This window comes from Pangasianodon hypophthalmus, chromosome 8 (genome assembly GCF_027358585.1).
Source record: "Pangasianodon hypophthalmus isolate fPanHyp1 chromosome 8, fPanHyp1.pri, whole genome shotgun sequence".
NCBI classification, from domain to species: domain Eukaryota; kingdom Metazoa; phylum Chordata; class Actinopteri; order Siluriformes; family Pangasiidae; genus Pangasianodon; species Pangasianodon hypophthalmus.
Window position 1 is genome coordinate 593,326 of NC_069717.1, and position 17,951 is coordinate 611,276.

The 17,951-nt window shown below is 40.9% G+C and overlaps 1 protein-coding gene across 1 annotated transcript in view; it reads right to left on the minus strand.

Annotated features, from left to right (window-relative positions):
* kcnn1b (potassium intermediate/small conductance calcium-activated channel, subfamily N, member 1b) overlaps nt 1-17,951 on the minus strand; it is a 47,356-nt gene that overhangs the window by 12,476 nt on the left and 16,929 nt on the right. The window contains exons 2-5 of the mRNA XM_034307001.2: nt 16,568-16,990; nt 7,591-7,686; nt 6,837-7,255; nt 1-13 (exon numbers count right to left, since the gene is read on the minus strand). The exon at nt 1-13 is cut by the window's left edge and continues 129 nt beyond it. Of these exons, the coding sequence (XP_034162892.2) occupies nt 1-13; nt 6,837-7,255; nt 7,591-7,686; nt 16,568-16,990 (951 nt within the window). The remainder of the gene's footprint in view (nt 14-6,836; nt 7,256-7,590; nt 7,687-16,567; nt 16,991-17,951) is intronic.

Below are 17,951 nucleotides of genomic sequence, written 5' to 3' on the forward strand. Positions count from 1 at the left end.
TTTATCGTGATATCTGAGAGAGAGAACAACAGAGACAAAACAACGTAACGGCTTCGTTAATAAACAACAACGTGACCCTGTTGGAACTGAAAAGAGAAACAGCCCTCAGTAACAGTGAGATGTTTGTGGTATTTGAGTAAAGCGTGTGTGTGATAAACCCGCAGGATTTACTGCTGACCGTAAACAAACACCGTGTTTAAATCACCACACGCACAAACATCCATCATCTGACCAAACGCTGCACCGTAGCAATGCTGCATGGTTTTGAGCCTGTTAGCTTCCGTGACTCCGAGCTAGACAATCAGACGGCTCTGAGCTAGCCAATCAGACGGTTCTGAGCTAGCCAATCAGACGACTCCAAGCTAGAGGCTCTGAGCTAGCCAATCAGACGGTTCTGAGCTAGCCAATCAGACGACTCCAAGCTAGAGGCTCTGAGCTAGCCAATCAGACGGCTCTGAGCTAGCCAATCAGACGGCTCTGAGCTAGCCAATCAGACGACTCCGAGCTAGAGGCTCTGAGCTAGCCAATCAGACGGCTCTGAGCTAGCCAATCAGACGACTCCGAGCTAGAGGCTCTGAGCTAGCCAATCAGACGACTCCAAGCTAGCCAATCAGACGACTCTGAGCTAGAGGCTCTGAGCTAGCCAATCAGACGGCTCTGAGCTAGCCAATCAGACAGTTCTGAGCTAGCCAATCAGACGGCTCTAAGCTAGCCAATCAGACAGTTCTGAGCTAGCCAATCAGACAGCTCTGAGCTAGCCAATCAGGCGGCTTTGTGTGAGTCGGATAAATCCTGTTGATCTCATTGGATTAAACAGATCAACGCATCACGGCTCTCCAGCGCTTCCTCAGGACCATCTGCTGTAAATAAGTACATAAACATTCACAAAGCTCAATACCGAGATGTTCCGTAAGTTTTGGCACCCGTTTATAAACAGGGAGTTTTTTTTCCTAACAGGATATTTATATAGGTATTTATATTTATAATTTATAGAAATAAATAAAAAAGTATAAAAATGTTTTCACAATTTATAAATAAGAAACATTTTTATTTTTAAAATTAAAAACAGCCCATCGATAAAGCTGATGAACCCTCATTTAAATAAATTATTATTTATGAATGTGTATATTGTACACACTTTCACACACATTATATAGTAATTTATACAAAATTATAATAAATATAATTTTTATTACACACTGTATTGTATTATATATTATTTATTTAACATTATTATTTAAATTTTATAAATATTTTATTTTCTAGTATATTCCTCTTATTAGCGTGGTTAGCTAGTAAACTTATTAGTATAAATTAGCATATTAGCATATTAGCATGGTTAGAGGGTGTAATTTAAGCTTCACTTGGATTACCACAGCTAGCATGTTATAAACATATTCGCTAATTTAACTATCAACGTTTTTAGCAAACTGTCTCTAGGTAGCAAGCAGAGAAACTTTAGAGAGCTTTTGCTTGTTGCTTGTTTTAGGGTAAATATTTTATTTTTAGCTAATATTTAACGTTATAATTCTTTATCGCCGTGAGATCGAGGGAACGCTGGACAGCGCTGTCGTTTTCTCGCTAGCTGAAGGATGAGCGTTCTGATTTCAGGAGCCAGACACACTTTCCATTCCGGCTCATCTGAGAAACCCAATCACATTAGAAATCCGATCTCGTTATGAGCTCTGAAACACATGATCGATACGAATCAGATGTTGCTGCAGGAAGCAGAAGCGGGTCTGAGTGTGTGTGTGTGTGTGTGTGTGTTTGTGTGTGTGTTAGCCGTTTGTGTTAGCGCTGCCGGTCGTTTGCTAGCAAGGTGGCTGCGTCTGCGTTCAGGTTTGCTCAGTTACAGAAGATCAGTCGATGCAAAACTTCTGCATAAAGCAGCGTACAATATAAAGTCCGCATCCTGAGGCGTCAGTAATCCGGCTAACGCACTCCGCTCACAGCCTCGAGATCGACGTGGAAATCGATTAAATATTCCGTTTCACATAAAAGTCTGTCTGAAGTGTGAGAAAATCCGCACAGATAAACAAATACACACTTTAAAGACTTCCTCTCAGACTCTACAGGCTATAAGCTAACGTTAATCACGTTAGCTTCTTTGCTAGCACATTAGCTGAGTTGGCTAGAAAATATGAAAGGCATCAACTTTAGTTAGCTAATTCATGCTGAACACATTAACCTGGCTAGCTAGTACATTTGAACAGCTTATACTTATATCTTAGCATATTAGCATGGTTAGCGAGTATATTTTATGCACAATATCTTTATTATTAAAATATTACACATGTAGAATGTTAGCTAGCACATTTCTTTAGTTAGCTTGAACAGATTCAATATTGAAGCAGTTCAATATTTCCTGTTTGGAGTATTAACTTATATAATTTTGTTAGCGAATATTAAGCACATCAGGTTAGTTAGCTAGCTTAACTCCAAATCCCTTAAGCTTAGTTTAGTAGTATAGAGTTAGCTTGTTAGCTCATTAGCCAATATATTTGATGCACATTACCTTAGTTAGCGCATGTTTAGCATATTAACACACTGCTAATGTACTAGATGTTGAGAATGTTAGCTTATTTAGCTAGCATATTTTAAGATTCATAGATCAGACTGCTAGCATATTATTATTATTTTTAATATCGTAGTTAGCTTAGACATATAAACTACATTTTAGGAATGTTAGCATATTTAGCTAGCACATATCTGTGTGTGTGTGTGTGTGTGTGTGTGTGTGTGTGTGTTTTTCCTGCAGCTCCTTCACGTTAGCTAGTGTGTGTGTGTGTGTGTGTGTGTGTGTGTGTGTTTGCTGACGGCAGTGTGGCTCTGTACGGACCGTTTATGTGTCTATTAATCAATCAGAGCGCGTCCTGCGTCCCGGCCATGAATCTAACGGACGATTCATTAAGCTGAGTGCTATTAGCCGAGATTTAAAGCTGAGACAGGAGCGTTAGTGTTTCGTGTAAACTCTTGCCTCTGAGGCTACAACACGCTGAGCTAGCAGATATAATCCCTCCAAAATCTTCATCATGGCTACCATTAGCCAGGAGAAACACACGGCTAACTAGCACATTGGTTTACCTCACAACACGGCCAGGCTAAATGATCCGTTAGCTTCGTAAAATATAGATATTATGTACATTAGCATAATGGGCTAGCAAAGATCAAACGTTATTTGTTTGCTATACAGTATATTATACTTAGCTAGCATATATTATGTTAAGCTAATTATTTAAATTAGCTAAGATATAGTAAATATATTAGCCTGGCAGACTAGTCTGTATTAAGTAAATTAGTTTAATTAGCTAGCACATAAACACTCCTATTACATGTTAAGTATATTAGCTTAATTAGCTAGCAAATCTTAGCTATGTATCTTAGCGCATGCTACATGATTCCTGTTCCTGTCAGGTAAAATTATTATTCTGTTTTTAATTAATTAATTAATTTCGGTTCATGCTAAGCACATTAGCTTGGCTAATATTAAGCATATCGACTTGGTAGCATAGCTAGCGTAAAATGACATTAATGTGATTAGCATGTAGGCTAAAAAAACGCTCTCTCTCTCTCTCTCACACACACACACACACACACACACACACACACACACCAAAAAAAAAAAAAAGAAAGAAAAAAACCGCCAAAGCATTTTCAACTCCAAAAGTGCTTTAAAAAATATAACAATGACAATAAAAGGAGCAAAAAGAGAAATATATAAAAGATAATAAACATTTCACAGGCGAGTCGGTGTTCAGTTCATTCACAAACGTGTCGGTCTGTGAGGGGAAACACATCATGCCGCTAACACACACCCCTCAGAGTCGTTCCACAGCAGCCAGCGGGATGGGATGGGATGGAGTGTGAGGAGAGCGGGAGCAGGCGGTTTGGATCATAATCTGGGGAAAAGGGAAGCGTGTGGAGATTAGCCACCGGGCTCGCGGTGACCTAATTAGCTTAGCTTAGCTTAGCTTCGGCGCTCTCTCCCTCAGCCTGGGGCGTGGAGAAGCTACACAGAGTCGTCTTCACCTTCCCCCAAGATATGGGCCAAATTCATTCCCCTGGCCAGAATCGCAAGCCAGCACAGGTCAAAGGTCAAACTTTTTTATTTAAAAAAAAAAAAAAAAGAAAAGAAAAACAGGCCTTCGAGGGGAAAAACACAAACCAGACCTGCCAACCTCGAAGAGGAATAACACGTATTACATTTATATTAAAGGCATTACACGGAGAGTGTGTGTGTGTGTGTGTGTGTGTGTGTGTGTGTGTGTGTACGGGTTTTACGGTAACCGCCAGGTACGTACGTACGTTTCTGTGCGTTCGAGTGCACCTGGGAAGATCGTGATTGCGATGTCAGGTGCGTTCAGGTCACTTTGTTCAGAACAAGATGGCCGTCTCTTAATTAGCTACAAAAACTACAGCAAAGTTTTTTATCTCTACTTCTAGAAAATGAAGAATAAAGAACGCGCATCAGGTGTGTTTCGCTTTTTACGTTTTTAATCAATTTATGAAGCCACTGTAAAATTTATCGTTACAAAATCGATTATATGGTAATTGTACAACGCTGTCATATTTTGTGCAGGAAATTAGCTTGTTTTAGTGTAAAAAAAAAAAGTCCTGATAAAGACGTGTCACTGCTAAATACTCGATCAATTTCAGCTGATTTACCGCCAGCTACAGACGCTGCATCCACCGACTCTGACACTGTGGTGGCGTTCCATTTTATTTAAAATGTCAACGCTATAAAACTTTACACACACACACATTTTATTTCTTCCTAAAAATGTTACAATCAGTAGTTTATAAGAAAGTGTGCATGTAAACTTTTTCTACATTTTACAGACAAGCAGCAGAGTTTCCCCTCCGGTGGTTACCGTAAAACCCTGTATGTGTATATATATGTGTGTGTATATATATATATATATATATATATATATATATATATATATACACACACACACACACACACACACACACAGTCCAGTTTCTATGGCAACGGTCCTGACCACGCTGTTGGATCGCATCTGCGCTGACCGGCACTGGAGAGCAAACAAGCGTATTTAATGACTTTTTTAAATTATAATTACTGTAACGTGTTCGATTTGAAACTTTGTTGTAGGAAGTTTTAATCACTTTTTCCAGTCTTTTTATCTTGTGGCTGAAAAAAAGTACCATTTTCAGCTAAACAAAATTCAGTGGCTGTTGTAACCGATGTTAGCTATATGTGTGTGTATATACATACATACAGGTGTGTAATGTTAGCTATGTGGAACACACGCTGATAGATTTTACTTCACATTAAGAACTCAGAACATTCTCCTTTTACCGCAACAGAAAGCGAGGACGCAGGAAAAACCGAAACATTGCTCATGCGAGATGGTGGAAGGGGGCGGGGCTTCCAGGGAGTCAGTTAATATCAGCGAGTTCAAGACTCAATTATTCTTGAGTCATATATTGATTTCCTCATCTGCTGTTTTTTTATTTAGGAGAAAAGAAGACTGCTGTTTTGGTGGATTGTTGAGCGAGAACTCGTAGCAGCGTACTCCGATGTTAAAATGCGGAGCTCCTACGCAAAATGCGTTAAAGTTGGCAGGTCTGCAATACCATGAGGATGAAGACAGCCATGTTCACCACACATGGTGTCTGAGGCCCCGCCCACACATACGGATATTTTTGAAAATGTAGTTTTTTCTCCCGTCCACACAAAAACACTGTTTTGCGTCACTGAAAGCAGCCTTTTGAAAAGTGAAGAGTGTTTTCATGTGGACGTGAAAAGCGTGTGTTTTTGAAAACGCTGTCTGACCTGCTGAGTGTGTTGTGTGTGTTATGAATGTGCTGCTACTCCATTTCTCATGTTTGCTGACCAGGTTGTTCCTTTGTGGTCTGTAATGTCTTATCTGACAACGTGTTTTCAGTTTAATTTTAATTTGCAGAGACAGAATGCGTTTGATCTGCACTGCTCCTGAATCCGACGCTGCAAACTGCGAGATTGAGAACAAATCCCAGAGAACATGCTGCACTCAAGTTTAACATTAAAGCAGTGGTTCCACCTCATTGCCTTTTTTTCGTTCCAGAATGTTTAGCCATGTTGGTTTTTTCCACATTTCTCCTTCTCTACTGTTCAATACGCAGCTATTAACGTTAAATTCAACGTTAATCTCAACAGAACTGTTTATGACACACTGTTGCCACCTACTGGCGCAAAGTGCTTATGTGAGAGTTTTCGAATCACTTTTGCATTTTTGTGTGGAGGGAAATAAATTCAAAAATACTGTTTGTGTGGATGGGATTCTTTTTTTTTTTTTTTTTTTTTTTTAAAAAATAGATAAAAATTACATTTTCAAAAATATCCATATCTTTGTGGACGGGGCCTGAGAAAGTGAAAATCCCAAAACCCTAACAGTGACACGTAATAAATGGAGATTGTTCACAGCTCTGCACATGAGCGTTGATAAAAGTGAAGGATAAAAATGATAAGATTTAAGAGTTTGGGATCTCCGGCGTGTCAGCAATGCAGTGCACCAGGGGACGAATGCATGATTGCTGATCTGCAGAATCCAGACAAAGCTTGATAAAGTCATGGGCCAACCAAAGGACAGGCACTGATTTTTTTCCCACTGATGACAAAAAAGAAACAAAAAAAAACCCCAAAACAAAACAAACATAGACTCACTTTGGACCCCTATCCAGCAGCGATGTAGGGTGGGGGGTGGGAGGAGGGAGGGGGGAGGGGCAAAAAACACAACAATGAACAATGTGAACAGTAAAATAACAATAAGAAGACGCACGGCGAGTTTTTTTTTTTTTCAATTCGTCCACACGTTGTTTTGTTGTCTCACCTTTCACACACGCGCACCGTCCAGGCGGCGATGATCCACGAGGAGATGCTGAAGACGAGCAACACGGTGCCGGGGCAGATGGTCATGAGGGTCTTCATGACGAAGCGTGTGTTGAAGTTGATCTTGTTGAGGGCGCCGATGCTGCGAGACGAAGCGTCCGTGAACAGTTTGCTGTGCAGCAGCATGACACGGCCGATTAAATACAGGCGCAAGAACATGGGGATGGACAGGATGATATCCACATCGGCGTCGGCCACAGACGGCGTGTACGTGAACGCCAACCTCGCCGTCCACGTGAAAACGTACTGTCCCGGGATTGGGTGGATGGCGCACACCAGAAGCTCCAGCACGATGAACAGAATGCGCTCATAAGTCATGGCTATCCGCCAGTCGTCCGCTCCGTTGTCCACCATGAAAAGCTGCAAGACAAGAAATGGACTGAAGTGAAGCGCTTACGAAGTCTTCAAATCTTTTAAAATAATGACTGACATATCTTCACTATCTCTCCTATTAACCATTAGCTAATTTCTATTAGCTTCAGAAATAATGGCATTATGTATCACTCCCTGGAAACAGCAGTAGAATAGTAAATGTAGTGTAATGGAATTACAATATATAATTTTCATTAATAATTCATGTATTTTGTATTGTATATATTTTGGTGATATTAGGATTTGGCACAAGAGCCAGTAGTATAATCTATTAAACTGCACCCGTCTCTCTAATTGCCTTCAGAGCTGAGTCGGCCACTTACCTGAATTTCTCGTGCATGATACATAATAATCAGACCGAGGAGGATTAGAGTGGAAAGGCTGATAAGGCATTTCAGTGCAAATGAATATGAGGATTCCTGCAAAAGACACAAAAAGAAAAATTCATGTTTTTTAAATAAAAGACATGAAATGAGAACAGACTGCATTCATGTTTAGTTCATTAAGCTGCAGTGTGTAACATCAACACTAAGACACTCCTGCTCAAGATGTTACTGTTACTCTAATTATGGGTTAAATATGATATGTAAGGAATGACACACCACTGAATACCTCATCTGACTAATCAGAACACAACCACATGGTTAGAAACAGTGTTGTGTTTGGTTAGAACAGAAGTACAGGACTGGACTGGCTACAGTTAAGACTCAAATGTTGCAATTTTACACACGGCACTACTGCTACACACTGCAATACTGTTACGAACAAAAGTATTACCATAATATACTGCAGTACTACTGTTACACACTGCAACATTACTGTTACACACTGCAACATTACTGTTACACACTGCAGCGCTACTGTTACACACTGCAACATTACTGTTACACACTGCAGTACTACTGTTACACACTGCAACATTACTGTTACACACTGCAGTACTACTGTTACACACTGCAACATTACTGTTACACACTGCAGTACTACTGTTACACACTGCAGTACTACTGTTATATACTGCAGTACTACTGTTACACACTGCAGTACTACTGTTATATACTGCAGTACTACTGTTACACACTGCAACATTACTGTTACACACTGCAGTACTACTGTTACACACTGCAACATTACTGTTACACACTGCAGTACTACTGTTACACACTGCAACATTACTGTTACACACTGCAGTACTACTGTTACACACTGCAGTACTACTGTTATATACTGCAGTACTACTGTTACACACTGCAGCGCTACTGTTACACACTGCAGTACTACTGTTACACATTGCAGTACTACTGTTACACACTGCAGCGCTACTGTTACACATTGCAGTACTACTGTTACACACTGCAGCGCTACTGTTACACGTTGCAGTACTACTGTTACACACTGCAGTACTACTGTTACACACTGCAGTACTACTGTTATATACTGCAACATTACTGTTACACACTGCAGCACAACTGTTACATACTGTAACATTACTGTTACACACTGCAGCGCTACTGTTACATACTGCAGCGCTACTGTTATATACTGCAACATTACTGTTACACACTGCAGTACTACTGTTACACACTGCAGTACTACTGTTACACACTGCAACATTACTGTTACACCCTGCAAAATTACTGTTACACACTGCAGCGCTACGGTTACATACTGTAACATTACTGTTACACACTGCAGCACTACTGTAATATACTGCAGCATTACTGTTACACACTGCAGTACTACTGTTACACACTGCAGCGCTACTGTTACACACTGCAGTACTACTGTTATATACTGCAGCGCTACTGTTACACACTGCAGTACTACTGTTACACACTGCAGCGCTACTGTTACACACTGCAGTACTACTGTTATATACTGCAGTACTACTGTTACACACTGCAGCGCTACTGTTACACACTGCAGTACTACTGTTACACACTGCAGCGCTACTGTTACACACTGCAGTACTACTGTTACACACTGCAGTACTACTGTTACACACTGCAGCGCTACTGTTACACACTGCAGTACTACTGTTACACACTGCAGCGCTACTGTTACACACTGCAGTACTACTGTTACACACTGCAGCGCTACTGTTACACACTGCAGTACTACTGTTACACACTGCAGTACTACTGTTACACACTGCAGCGCTACTGTTATATACTGCAGTACTACTGTTATATACTGCAGCGCTACTGTTATATACTGCAGCGCTACTGTTATATACTGCAGCATTACTGTTACACACTGCAACATTACTGTTACACACTGCAGTACTACTGTTACACACTGCAACATTACTGTTACACACTGCAGCGCTACTGTTACACACTGCAGTACTACTGTTACACACTGCAGTACTACTGTTACACACTGCAACATTACTGTTACACACTGCAGTACTACTGTTACACACTGCAGTACTACTGTTACACACTGCAACATTACTGTTACACACTGCAGCGCTACTGTTACACACTGCAGTACTACTGTTACACACTGCAACATTACTGTTACACACTGCAGCGCTACTGTTACACACTGCAGCGCTACTGTTACACACTGCAACATTACTGTTACACACTGCAGCGCTACTGTTACACACTGCAGTACTACTGTTACACACTGCAGTACTACTGTTACACACTGCAGCGCTACTGTTATATACTGCAGTACTACTGTTATATACTGCAGCGCTACTGTTATATACTGCAGTACTACTGTTATATACTGCAGCGCTACTGTTATATACTGCAGTACTACTGTTACACACTGCAGTACTACTGTTACACACTGCAACATTACTGTTACACACTGCAGCGCTACTGTTACACACTGCAGTACTACTGTTACACACTGCAGCGCTACTGTTACACACTGCAGCATTACTGTTACACACTGCAACATTACTGTTACACACTGCAGCGCTACTGTTACACACTGCAGTACTACTGTTACATACTGCAGCGCTACTGTTACACACTGCAGTACTACTGTTACACACTGCAGTACTACTGTTACACACTGCAGTACTACTGTTACATACTGCAGCGCTACTGTTACACACTGCAGTACTACTGTTACACACTGCAGCGCTACTGTTATATACTGCAACATTACTGTTACACACTGCAACATTACTGTTACACACTGCAGTACTACTGTTACACACTGCAGCGCTACTGTTATATACTGCAGCGTTACTGTTACACACTGCAGTACTACTGTTACACACTGCAGCGCTACTGTTACACACTGCAGTACTACTGTTACACACTGCAACATTACTGTTACACACTGCAGTACTACTGTTACACACTGCAGCGCTACTGTTATATACTGCAGCGCTACTGTTACACACTGCAGTACTACTGTTACACACTGCAGCGCTACTGTTATATACTGCAGCATTACTGTTACACACTGCAGCGCTACTGTTATATACTGCAGCGTTACGGTTACACACTGCAGCGCTACTGTTACACACTGCAACATTACTGTTACACACTGCAGTACTACTGTTACACACTGCAGTACTACTGTTATATACTGCAGCATTACTGTTACACACTGCAGCGCTACTGTTATATACTGCAGTACTACTGTTACACACTGCAGCACTACTGTTACACACTGCAGTACTACTGTTACACACTGCAACATTACTGTTAGACACTGCAGTACTACTGTTACACACTGCAGCGCTACTGTTACACACTGCAGTACTACTGTTACACACTGCAGTACTACTGTTACACACTGCAGCGCTACTGTTACATACTGCAACATTACTGTTACACACTGCAGTACTACTGTTACACACTGCAGTACTACTGTTACACACTGCAGCGCTACTGTTACACACTGCAGTACTACTGTTACACACTGCAGTACTACTGTTACACACTGCAACATTACTGTTACACACTGCAGTACTACTGTTACACACTGCAGCGCTACTGTTACACACTGCAGTACTACTGTTACACACTGCAGCACTACTGTTACACACTGCAGCGCTACTGTTATATACTGCAGCGCTACTGTTATATACTGCAGTACTACTGTTACACACTGCAGTACTACTGTTACACAATGCAACATTACTGTTACACACTGCAGTACTACTGTTACACACTGCAACATTACTGTTACACACTGCAGCGCTACTGTTACACACTGCAGTACTACTGTTATATACTGCAGTACTACTGTTACACACTGCAGTACTACTGTTACACACTGCAGCATTACTGTTACACACTGCAGTACTACTGTTACACACTGCAGTACTACTGTTACACACTGCAACATTACTGTTACACACTGCAGTACTACTGTTACACACTGCAACATTACTGTTACACACTGCAGTACTACTGTTACACACTGCAGCGCTACTGTTACACACTGCAGCACTACTGTTACACACTGCAGCGCTACTGTTACACACTGCAGCGCTACTGTTACACACTGCAGTACTACTGTTACACACTGCAGTACTACTGTTACACACTGCAGAATTACTGTTACACACTGCAGTACTACTGTTACACACTGCAGCGCTACTGTTATATACTGCAGCGCTACTGTTACACACTGCAGTACTACTGTTACACATTGCAGTACTACTGTTACACACTGCAACATTACTGTTACACACTGCAGTACTACTGTTACACACTGCACTACTACTGTTACACACTGCAGCGCTACTGTTACACAATGCAACATTACTGTTACACACTGCAGTACTACTGTTACACACTGCAGTACTACTGTTATATACTGCAACATTACTGTTACACACTGCAGTACTACTGTTACACACTGCAACATTACTGTTACACACTGCAGTACTACTGTTACACACTGCAGTACTACTGTTACACACTGCAGTACTACTGTTACAAACTGCAGCGCTACTGTTATATACTGCAGCATTACTGTTACACACTGCAGTACTACTGTTACACACTGCAGTACTACTGTTACACACTGCAGCGCTACTGTTATATACTGCAACATTACTGTTACACACTGCAGTACTACTGTTACATACTGCAGTACTACTGTTATATACTGCAGTACTACTGTTACACACTGCAGCGCTACTGTTACACACTGCAGTACTACTGTTACACACTGCAGCGCTACTGTTATATACTGCAGCATTACTGTTACACACTGCAGCGCTACTGTTACACACTGCAGTACTACTGTTACACACTGCAGTACTACTGTTACACACTGCAGCGCTACTGTTACACACTGCAGTACTACTGTTACACACTGCAGCGCTACTGTTACACACTGCAGCGCTACTGTTATATACTGCAGCGCTACTGTTACACACTGCAGTACTACTGTTACATACTGCAGTACTACTGTTACACACTGCAGTATTACTGTTACACACTGCAGTACTACTGTTATATACTGCAGCGCTACTGTTACACACTGCAGCGCTACTGTTACACACTGCAGCGCTACTGTTATATACTGCAGCGCTACTGTTACACACTGCAGTACTACTGTTACATACTGCAGTACTACTGTTATATACTGCAGTACTACTGTTACACACCACAGTACTGTTACACACTGCAGTACTACTGTTACACACTGCAGTACTGTTACACACCACAGTACTGTTACACACTGCAGCACTACTGTTATATACTGCAACATTACTGTTACACACTGCAGTACTACTGTTATATACTGCAGTACTACTGTTACACACCACAGTACTGTTACACACTGCAGTGCTACTGTTAACAGCAAGTAACAGCAGTATTACAATGTGTAACAGTAATACTGCACTTGTCACAACAGCTTTACAGTGTGTAACCATAGTACAGTACCATGAACTGGTAGTCCTGCAGTGTGTAACTTTTCTACAGCAATAACTTTTCTACAGCGTAACACTGGACTCGCAGTATGTAATCACAGTACAGCAGAGTGTATCAGTAGTGATGCAGCATGAAACAGTAGTACGGGAGAGTGTAAGAGTAGTACCAAACGGTGAAACCATAGTACTGCAACATGTCACAGAAATACTGTAGAGTGTAACAGAAGTGCTGCAGCATGTAACAGAAGTACAGCAGTGTGTAACAGTAGTACTGCAGAGTGTAAAGAAGTACTGCAGAGTATAATTACTATTTATTAAAGTGATGAGCATAAAAACTGTAAACATTTACCATAAGATTTTAAATCAGTTTAAAATGAATGAACACTGAACTTACGCATGCCTTACTAACAGTACTGGTGTGTACCAGACATAATGCATGAGCAGAGTATTCTCTCGAGGTGACCTGCTCTCAGATGACATTTCTCTCTAATAGCATCAGTGGAAATGAATGTCATTGAAGCTATCTGACCGTGCCGGCTTAACAACAACTCTCTCTCTCTCTCTCTTTCTCTCTCCACAAAGAGACACTCCCACATTACGCAAAACGTCTGCAGTCAGTTTCCTGAACCAAAACACAACAGGGGAAAGGAAAAATACTGACATGCTGGAGAAAGACTGAAATACACTGACCCAATGCGGATCAAAAAATGCTAAGAATTCCTGTTTGTATTGTCCAATTATCCTTCCTTCCTTTCCTTTCCCTATTCCCTTTTCTCTTTCATCACTCCATCATGTCTCTAGCTGTTTCTTTCTTTCCCTAACTGCCTCACTATATTTCCTTCTTTCTGAAATCTATCTGAATAGCAGAGAAGGGTCTGTGGTTTCTGAGAGGATTTTTGTCTCAGATTTCAATAATGTACATTTTTTTTTTAGCTGAGTAAAATCTCATATTACTTTTTAATAGCCGATCAAATTAAAGCAGCTTTGGGAAGTGCACTCAGACTCACATCCGTCATCGGAGACTCCAGACCTCAGCGTGAGCGATTGATTAAATCAGAGCTGGATGCTCGGGATCGTGGTGTTCTTAAGCTCAGCTCTACTCTCGCTCCTTTATCGCACCGGACGAGAGCAGGCTGAGAGGACTCGCTCTTAATTATAGTCTCGCTCAATTATTTAAGCGACGTTAACAAGCTCGTCTGTGTTAGGAGCCAAACAGGAGAAGTGTCCTCGTCTGACGTGGCTGCTGAAAGTCAGTGGATCTGCCATGGGGCTAAAATTAGGAAAAGCTCTTTATAAGGATCCTGCGTTGAACATTGAGACATATATCTTCAGTGAAGTAAGAGTCTCGGTGCAGCTGTAATGTAATTGGATTTTAAACGACGCTGTTCATTTTGTCCTCCAAATGTTTTTTTCTAATGTTTAATTTTAAGTACCTTATTGCCATTTATAAAGTGTTTAAAAAAATACCTACACTGGAATTAAATTGTGGAGCACTCAGAGATGAAGAAGGGAACATAAGAAATAAAATAAGTAAAAAAAAGGGAAAGAAATAAATGATAAAGGGTAAAGAAAATAAAAAGAAAGAAAAATACAGAGAGGGAAAAGGAATGAGCAAAACTGATATAATGGAAGAAAAACGAATAATGAGAAATACTGAAGGGAAAACCAAGACTAAAAGTTAAATAAGAAAAATATAGATATAGAATATAGAAGTTACTTTTTAGAGAGCAACATTTAAAGAGCGTATTTATTTAAGACTCCTAATATGGACTTCATGAGTAACTGCAGACATACTTCACTGATAAACCCTGCTGTGTTTTTTCTTTTTAAAGAACGTCCATCAGATTTAGTGACGTCTCAAGCGACACAATGGCATTACTCCAGAAAGGAAGTCAGTTTTACAACAAGAATCACTTTTGTCATCTCTTTTGAAACCAGTGTATGGCTGTCCTCCTGCGTTCCTCTCAAATCGAGTCATGTTGTACTTTCACTCTTCTGCACAGTCAAACAGAATCAAGTCTGTCCATCTCAGCAACAGAAATGCTTTTACTGGCCTTATTGATTTTTTTTAGACATTTAAGACATCCCATATTACCCGAGTGGATTAATTGGATAACAGTAATCTATATTTACTGCTTTACTCAGAGGTTTAAAGGAGTCCCATGACGATGTTTATCTGAACGCTGTCAGCATCACATCACGCTGAAGCCATACGGTTCGTTTTCCATCCAAATGTTTTGCAAATGTTTAATAAATTTCTGACAAGTTGGCAAAATATTCCGTACATAATCCGTGACACAATGCAAAGCTTTCTATAATATATTAGCAATTGTGTACAGTTTACACGAGATTTCACTCTCAATTGTTTTTTTCTTTTCAGTTTTGCGTTTACTATTAAATAGCTTGCAGTGTGCCACGACCCTGTTATGAACCCATAAGTTGTGATCGTAACTGCGGGAAGAAAATGGCGGAAATGCGAAAGAAAACTTGTCATGCTCCAATCTGCAATTTTTCTGGATTCACACTAGGCTTGGGATGATTGACGATAGTGTCGGGAATCGCAGACAGACTCCAAAGTATCGTAACGGCTATAAAGTTGGACGTTGTATTTTAGCTTCTCATCATAGATAAAGCCGTGAATATCTTTGTTCACAAAACTTAAACAATTAAGAAAAAGAAACAGTGTGTTGTTTATCAGGGCGACTTCACTACACACGATACTGTACTATACTGTAAATATCTCCACTGCTGTTCACCACAGAGCACTTGCATGCGTAACTTATATCAGTTTATTCCAATCTTACACTGAACTTAGTTACAGCTAATAACTCGTTAGGTTTATTTACAGTCCAGACTTCAGTGTTGCAGCATTCCTCACCTAACTAATGGGTATTTAATAATAATAAACTGACTAAATGCTAATTCTAGCAACTAGAAGCTACATGTGATGTCCAACTTCCAGTATTTTTTCGCTGTAATGACATAACCTGTACGCGACATGTGATATATATATGTGGCCACGCCCACTCTCTCCCCCCCAGTGGCTGACCGGACGATGGCATATTACACACCATCTCACAAGCCTAATTTAAACCTGATGAAAAGCGTCGACCGAACAATCTGAAAAAGTGCCATGCATAATCTGTAACAGACACTGTCACAAACGATAATAACTCTACGAGTCTTTGGAATCCAACTTTGGATGTCCGAGTCGTTTACACGTAAACCTAATGACATCAACAGTTCTGGACGATCATATGATTAATTGAGATCATTAATTGTTAATCAAGAGCAGGGAAAAATCAATATTACACCTGAGGGGAAAGCCTCACTCAAGCCCAAGATGAGCAACAAGATGACATCATCAACAGACATCAATTACACCTTTATACAACTGTTCATAACAACAGGTGTGTGTTTTTTACACTGCTGCTCACCTTTGTGTAAACTCCCCACGAGAGCTCCGTCTCCGTCACCATGACGACGATGCCAAACATGCCGAAGATGAGGGCGTAGTCGCTGAGGCGCTTGCGCTTTTCAAACAGCGCCCTCCGATGGCCGAGCTTGTAGCCAATGTCCTTGTTCCGTTTGTGCGGTGCGTTGCCGGCATCCTCGCGCAGCGGCTTGCCCGGTTCGTCGCCGTTGCCCTTTGACACCACGACCTCGAGGCCGGAGGTGTGCAGCGTCTGCAGCGGCTGTGTCTCCGAGTCCAGATCGGCCAGGTTCCTGCTGCCCAGCGGTCTCACCACGCCGCCATTGTACTTGCAGCTGTTCATGGCTATCTGAGGGACCGCGGGGCCGCTGGGCGACAGCGAAGAGCGCGACCAAGCATGGCTCAGCCTGCTGCCATCCGCACTCACCTGACACACAAACACACCGGAGAGAGGGTTCAGGGACATGTACAATCAGAACAAGGTACAATTACACAACTACGAATGTTCTTGGGGAAAGACGACTCAGATTTAAATGTCTGTGAAGCTTTTTAAATCAAGACTAGTCTAATTCTTGATATTATGAAGGTTCTCAGTCAAAATGGGACAGAATTTAGATACTGTGAAGGTTCCGGGTCAGTAGACTCATCTAAAAGAGGTTCCTGAGACACACCGTAAAGACGACAAAGATTGTGAGTCAACAGTCTCAGGACATATGAAGGTTCCCAGAGTTTAGAGACTAGGACGATCCTGGGCCGGAATGTGAATGTTGTTATGAAATTAAAACGCTATCGTTACAAACACAAACATAAAATGCACATAAACACAGTCGGAAACAGTAACACCACCTTCCACAAATACAGGTAAAGTAGTTTGTATCTGTAGTGTTTAAAACGCACCAAATAAAGAAATCTAAATTAAAACGAATTTTAAAAAATGCACACACAAACACACAAACACACTTTACAAATTTATTTATTTTGCAAATGGAATTTTCACGATTAAGTGATTTTTCAGGATTTTTGACGTTTAAGTTGATATATTTGAGAATGCTGTTCCTCTCTGTGTTAATCCTCTCGCTAACAGATGCAGGCTAATGATTAGCCGTATTAATACGAGCTTTCCAGTGCGAGAAGACGCCTTGCTCCAGCGTGTTTTAAATTATTGATTTTTTTTATTTATTGTGGAGTCTTCTGTAGGTATCTTCTGATACTCTGTTATCAGTATCTGCCAAGCTAACAGACACTTAGGCTAATTAGCTAGCTCGGAAAGTCCAGTGTTAACAAAAAAACTTTCTTTATGTACTACATCTACAAATATTACTATGTTTTACTTCATTAAAAACAACTAATGCTGAGGCAGGTAAGTTTAGTGAACGCTTCCGCTAGTC